At 40.1% G+C, this 7,042-nt stretch overlaps 1 protein-coding gene and 1 pseudogene across 1 annotated transcript in view; one reads left to right on the top strand and one right to left on the bottom strand.

Annotated features, from left to right (window-relative positions):
- LOC109470149 (ficolin-1-like) overlaps positions 1 to 2,238 on the bottom strand; it is a 4,604-nt gene extending 2,366 nt beyond the window's left edge. The window contains exons 1-4 of the mRNA XM_019768930.1: positions 2,157 to 2,238; positions 1,569 to 1,661; positions 980 to 1,072; positions 271 to 416 (exon numbers count right to left, since the gene is read on the bottom strand). Of these exons, the coding sequence (XP_019624489.1) occupies positions 271 to 416; positions 980 to 1,072; positions 1,569 to 1,661; positions 2,157 to 2,238 (414 nt within the window). The remainder of the gene's footprint in view (positions 1 to 270; positions 417 to 979; positions 1,073 to 1,568; positions 1,662 to 2,156) is intronic.
- A 3,123-nt stretch (positions 2,239 to 5,361) lies between these two features.
- Positions 5,362 to 7,042, top strand: part of LOC109470225 — a 4,088-nt pseudogene continuing 2,407 nt past the window's right edge.

Below are 7,042 nucleotides of genomic sequence, written 5' to 3'. Positions count from 1 at the left end.
AGTTTCTCCAGCTCTGCTCGAAGTGCGTCATCACTTGCGGAAAGATGGCGCACGTCATCTTGTTTCAAGGCGTTGACAGTGGTGGCTAGTTGGTGTATGGCGCGTGACAAGTGCGAAATTTCCTACAAACGTATTTACGCACGTCAGAATACCGAACGTAAGGAGCAAGCTTGTGAACACCAGCAGAAAAATATTTCTTTTACCCCCCTAAAACAGAATGTAAACCAGAGAAACAGCTGAACAACAAGATTTGTGGTACTAGAATGTTACCTGTTTGTTGCTGAACGTCAGAGGGGCGAGTCCCACGGCGCACAGGCCAAGCAACACGGCGATGCCGGCGGTCTGGCAACTGCGGTGGGCGCGGAGGAAGCTACAGACACCACGGCGGCCGCTCGCTCCACCCGGACACGCGCCGTCTGGTAGAAAAAAAACATTCTTCGCTCAGGTTATTGCCCGTGTCAACATTTACAACTAGTGATCCTCAGTTTGAACAAATGAACACATGTCACGAGTATGAAGTACCCATAATTTACCATTAGGAAAAAATAACATCATCGTGCATTGATTGTGCAAATTGAAATGAGACCATAATATGCATACTTCTTCTTCTTCTTCTTCTTCTTCTTCAAGTACATGTCAAAACTTCATTAAGTTGAAGACTCATGACAGTGGGGGGGGGGTGAGTGAGGGGTGGTCGCTTTCTTGTTAAGTTTGTATGGCGTGAGTAAGAGGACGGGGAAACCCAGCTATTCAATGGGCAGGGGCGCTACTCCCTGTCCACCACCCTGCAGGTGGGTAGCGGTGAGTACCCGTATTGTGAATGGGAGACTAAAGGGTATTTAGGGCATTTTTGCCTACTTGGTGCCTGTTAATGTTCCACCTGCCATACATCACATATTTATATATATTAAAGTTTCATTATGAAAAGCAAAGAAATTAAATCATTTTCTTATTACTTATGAAAATTTAAGACGTTTACCTGGTATAGTGGGGTGCGTAGCGTCGGGTGTGTTTTCATCGTCGTTTGCACGTGCCTGGTGATCAATCCGGGGTTGGTCAATGAGTGGGTCGTCTGGACGAAAAAAAAAAAAACAAAGATGTAATATAGTCATTTGAGGAAAAATTTGGGCATTACATACACGAAAACAAGGTGAGTGATTTACCTGAACAGAAAAGTCCAGAAAAGTTTTTTTTTTAATTGATAATGGGAACTATTTGCGTATATTATTGGTATGCTTTTTGTTCATCGAAACTTCCCGGCAAGGCCCCAGTTTGGAAAGGTGACATCAGCATTATAGGCTAGGTAAAGAAATAGTTCCTCGGACATGAATCTTTACAGTGGTTTCTTTTGAGCTCATATGGTTTTTGGTACATTACGAAACTGTGGAGTACTCTTGACAAACTACGTATTAAAGTTCTGCACCGAAAACCAACCCAAGTACGCGAATAGTATCACAGACCAATCACGGTAACTACCTTCAAAGAAACCCTCAGCTTTAGTGAGTTTACAATCACAAAGGACTGAAAAAATAGGAAGCAAGAAAAGAGAGAAACTTAAAACGTTTTACCTGGTATGGCGGCGTACGTGGCGTCGGGTTTTTCATCGTCGTTCGCGCGTGCCTGGTAATCAGTCTGGGGTTGGTGCATCGGTGGGTCGGCCGCTGGGCGAAAAAAAAATGCAATATAGTCATTATTGAATAATATTGGGCCTTCAACATACAAAACGAACAACATATGGGCTATAAACGATTTATCCTAACAAGAATGTACAAAAAAATGTGAAAAATTAATAATAACAACTATTTGCGTATATTAATAACATAAATTGTTAATTTTTCTTAAGCAAAACTGCTCGGCCGGGCCCCGGTTTGGAAATGTGACCTAAGCATTTCAAGGTGAAAAAAATAGTATTTTGGACCTGCATGTATACATTGGTCTTGTTTCGTGATTGAAAATAAGTCTTTTGTTACATTATGAAACTGTGGAGTTAACTTGACAAACTCTTATAGAATTTTCTCAACAAAAAAGGCAAGTACGCGAATAGTATCACAGGCCAGTCTCAATAACTACTTAAAATAAATAATAATATTAGTATTTGGTGAGCAAAGCAATGAAAATCAGGATACTAGTAAAGAGAGAAACTTCAAACGTTTTACCTGGTATGTTGGCGTACGTGGCGTCGGTTGTGTTTTCATTGTCGTTCGCACGTGCCTGGTAATCAGTCTGGGGTTGGTCCATGGGTGGGTTGGCTGAGACGAAAAAAAACGTAATATAGCCATTTGTGAGAGAAAAAAAAGACGTAATATACCCATTTGTGAAAAATATTGGGCATTCAACATACAAAAGGAACAAGATAGGGAATATAAACGAGTTACCTGAACTAAAGGCGTACATAGGGTTGAACATTTTCGCAGCGGCGTTCGAAAGTGATCGCATAAGTGTAGCACCTAAAGAATTAAAAAAAGACTAAAGTTTGAATGCAGCCATCCGTGGATAATTTGAGGCATTTAATATACAAGGTAGAAGATGCAAAAATGAAATGAAGAAACAAAGACCGTAATCAATTTACCTGCATTGGGTGGGTCATAAGGGTTTGGTATATTGGGAGCGGCGTCCGGACGTGATTGCAGTGACTGAGGCTGCTGCATGGGTGCGGTGCCTGAGACAAGTAAAGAAAATTCAATTAGTCTTCTCGGAAAATTCACACCAGTAATAGGAAAAAGGAAATGATAAACTCTGTACATGATGTACCTGCATTGGAGGCGTACATAGGGTTGGGTATTCTTGCAGCGGCGTCCGCATCTGCTAGCCAATAAGACTCAGGCCGCCGCATGGGTGTGGCACCTGAGAGAAATAAAGAAAAATTCAAACAGAAAGATACAGTGTTTATCTTCGCCTAATCGTCAAATAATTAAGAATGAGCAAGAATCATTTTACAATGATAAAAAAATTATTAAGTAAACTGAAAAAATAACAAATGAAATACAAGGAATAGAAATATCCAAATTTTAGAGAGCAATTCACTACGGGGCACTAATGGCAAATAAAATGATTGACTTTCTTTCTTTTTTTCTCTCAAACGTCAGACACAAAAAAGTTTGCCCAATTGTATATTTGTATTTACCAGTGTCATCCTCCTGAGACTGTTGCTCTTCTTCCGACATGATGACACTGTAGGGTTCTGGACAGCGAAAAAACACGTCCTTCTCCTGGCAAGCCTGTTGTCGACTCACGTATGGTACTAGACAAAAATTAATATGAAGCCAGATCCCGTAATCTGAGACTAGAGAAGATTGAAGCCGCTCAGTAAGAACAATGACATCAAAACTATGTTTTTCCTTTGAGACCTCAGCCAGTTCGGATACGAAATATTGGAAATGGGAAAGAGTGTACAAATTTATGTTGAATTTTTCACAAAATTCTGGCCAAATCGTAGATTTTACATGCAAACATTGAACGAAAATTTCTCTGTATAATTTCCCACGCGATACAATTTAGGAATCGTTATCATCTATTTTCCACCTTATGGCGCCATCTTTTTGCCACCAGCTTGTTTACTCAAATGTAATATTAAAAAAATACCGCTAGTTGCTTTTACATACACCCACAATAATTGTCTTGCTGCTAAGCTGCCAGAAGATTATGTGGATTACTTTATCAGAAGGAGTTCGTTCTTTGTACATCCTGTGAAAAAGATGAAAAGATTTTATTTTATTTAGATGGGAGTCGTGGATGTCTTTTCTCTCCGTATCATTCAAATCTGATTTTGTCAGTAAGACAGATGGTACTCGTTATTATGACAGTGTTTAGGGACTTTCATAACCGACCATTGACACTGATCAATTTCACTATATTGATTTTATTCATTATAGAATTCGTTCATTCCTCTTGATGCTCTTGCTTACCCAACATGAAATATTCCAGATGTTTACCAATATCTGCCTTTTCTCCGTTTTGACTTACGCCCACGTGATAATAGTCTGGCTGCTAAGCTGCCAGAAGATTACATGGATCATAGAAAGTCCGTCCTTTGTACAGTTTGTATGAAAGATCTTCGACAGCTAAGCCAGGCCAAAAGATAAAAGATGCGAAGAAAATTATTTGGATAGGAGGATTAGGGGGCTATAGTGGTGAGATTTGGGCAGATGTCACAATCTTCTTTCAGCGACTAGAAGCCCTCTTTATACATGCGGTACCTCAAAACAGAAAGCACTTCGTAAGGTTGTGTTAACGTTGCCAGTTTGATTGGTCTTCGTGGTGCCTGATGCGTCATTATAATGTCCCAGTGCAACATTGATTGGTGAAGTTGTGTGCCATCCTCCATAGTTTCCTCCGGCTCTCTTAGGTTACTGGCCACGCCTGACGCCTATGGAACGTCCTAAAAATTGAGAATTAAAAAAAACACGTTAGTGAAAAAATATACGAGTTTAATGACACATCAATAAAACGAGGTCATGCATTTAAGGCATTTAACATGTTACTATGTAATCACTCAAATGACAGCAAACATGCAATTCAGCCTCCGGGCTGCAAAATGATTTTAATTAATGTTTTTATTAATAAACCAGTCATCATCATCATCATCATCATTTATATAATTCATACTCATTTTCATATTCATATTTATACTCATTTTCATATTCACACTCAATGAAAACGGGCTACGAATGTTAGCAAAAAGAGTCCACTCCCAGCATAATGGTTTACCCCATCTTATCTCATCTAAGAGAAGCACAATAAACTGTGTAAAACCAGCCTAGTCCCATTTACAGGTATTCCCATATCCTCCATATAGAGCCCAAATCAACATTCCTAATTCATTCAAGCTTCTTCCATAATGTTCTAATGATTATCACACATCGACATGCCCACATTTACCCTAACGTACCCAGTGGTGCAGTCATCGCCCGATTTAGTATAGTCCAAAAACCCGAAAATCCCTCATATAAAGACCCCTCAGTCATGACTCGCGTTATGTATGGCCCAACCCAACGACGCTTGTTTTTGAATCAGTAGATTTTCCTCTCTCAAACCACAGTAAACCATTCATCAAAGCCACTGCCCATATGAGACAATGCGCCTTAAAGATGACTAAAATGCATAGAGATTAAAATTCTGCTTTCATTGGTTCCGGTAACCCCTTGTCACACCCTCATAACTTCAGGGTGTCCTTTTGAACTTTGGGTCTGTAAATCTAGAAAGGCTATGCTATGTGGTAATATAAACTTTTTATCCTTCCTTCTTTAGGTGGTCTGTTCGAAGTGTAAAGTGTTTATATTATGAGGACACTAAAACGTAACGTGCCCCCCGACGTCACAGTACCACATGGGTAATCAGGCAGACAGCTTCACCTTTGACACGAATTGATTTCACCTCTAACCTCTGACGACTGAAGGACAAAGCTGCCCGAGTTCCTGTTTACGTGAAGAGAGAAAAAAAAAACATCGTAGGAAGCAGGTAAGGCTAAGAAACGGTCAACAAAGTGTTAAGTTGTCGTTAGGAATAGTTTGAGACCATTTCTGTGGAAGATGGACCGCAGTAGGACGATAATATATATACATTTTAGGTATGTGAAAACTAGTAGTAGTGTCGTGGAATTCAAAGGGGGAGGGGGGCGAAACCTACTAGTAACATACGTTCGAGGAGAGGGACCAGTGTAAGCGCATGCGGGGTAAGGCCACTTTGAGTACCCTTTGGACTTATTTTTGAAATAATTTTTTTTCCTGGGGAAATTTTGCTCAGACAGGCCCAGTTTTGTGGTAAGTAGGACAGAAGAATGTGTATTTTTCAAATCTGCCCAAAAAGTTTGACCTTTGGCAAGACTTGACCTTCTATCGACCCCGAGATGGGTCCTGGGTGAATGGACTGTTCCACTTGGACAGGGGGTGAAATCCACGTATCATTTCAATATTTGGGCTGTAACTCAAAAACAGGCAGGAGTCGAACTTCCACTATTTGTACCAAAAGAAACCTGACAAATTCAGCCTTCCAGTGGGGGTTAAGACTTGCGGTTTGGAATAAAAGTAAATGTGTTTTTAAGTGCTTGTTTCTAGTGGTTTCACCATAGAATTCCAATGGAAGCTTCATTCACTGGTCCCTCCCCTGTAAGAGGTATTGAACCCTTGTTAAACTCATTACCTTAATTAGGTTTGGCAAAATCAATTTCCAATATTATCAACCAGTGCATTCTCTTTACTGATAACCAAATTTGGGGGATGCTGGTGCCTTTTTTTGCCTGATTTCTAGTAAAAGTGTGATATTAGCATTATATGAAGCATTACCCTATGGGAGTGTGTATAATGGATGCTTGAAAGTGGCCTGATATGGCTTGGAATGCTTAGATGACTGCAAAAGTGATATAGGTTCGTTGAAAATGTTGGACTAAATGATTTGTAAAGTTTTTTGCTATAGTAATTTTTGTCAATTAAAAGCTGTCTATCAAAATGTGCCATATATTCCCCCCCCCCAACCCGGGCCAGAGAAATAGTCATTTTTAGTGTTCATAGGAAACAAAAAGACTAGATATTGCTAGATTTGATATGGATATGACACAGGACAGTGTTTTCTGCGAAAGTAAAAGGATTTGGTGTGTGTAGGGGCATTCCAGCTGTTTAGTCTGAGCTGTATATGTGTAAATCTGGGGGTTTTCATAGGTATTGTATAGGGAGGTACCTTGTTTAAAAGTTTGAAAAAAAAAAAAACTGTCTATTGAAATGTTCCAATTTCACATCAGACTGATAGAACAGACTATGGTAAGTACTTGTACAGAGCTTTGAATAGACAGACCCCTGTGAAATTTGATAAATATCATGTGATACTGCCACAGTGATGTACATGTTTCCAGTATAGGGGCCAGATGTAGGGTATAAGCCTAGCTCTAAATTCCCAAGGGGGCAATCAATGAGTTTCATCTTTGGGGAATATGATCACACCCCCTCAGTGGATCAGCCAGGGGGGTAGTTTTTACTCATCTACCTTGTTGCGTTACCTGTAAGGAGAGGGACCAGTGTAAGCGCATGCGGGGTAAGGCCACTTTGAGTAC

Source organism: Branchiostoma belcheri, unplaced genomic scaffold (genome assembly GCF_001625305.1).
Source record: "Branchiostoma belcheri isolate BF01 breed outbred unplaced genomic scaffold, Haploidv18h27 scaffold22, whole genome shotgun sequence".
Classification (NCBI taxonomy): domain Eukaryota; kingdom Metazoa; phylum Chordata; class Leptocardii; order Amphioxiformes; family Branchiostomatidae; genus Branchiostoma; species Branchiostoma belcheri.
This window is presented reverse-complemented; position numbering and strand designations above follow the sequence as displayed.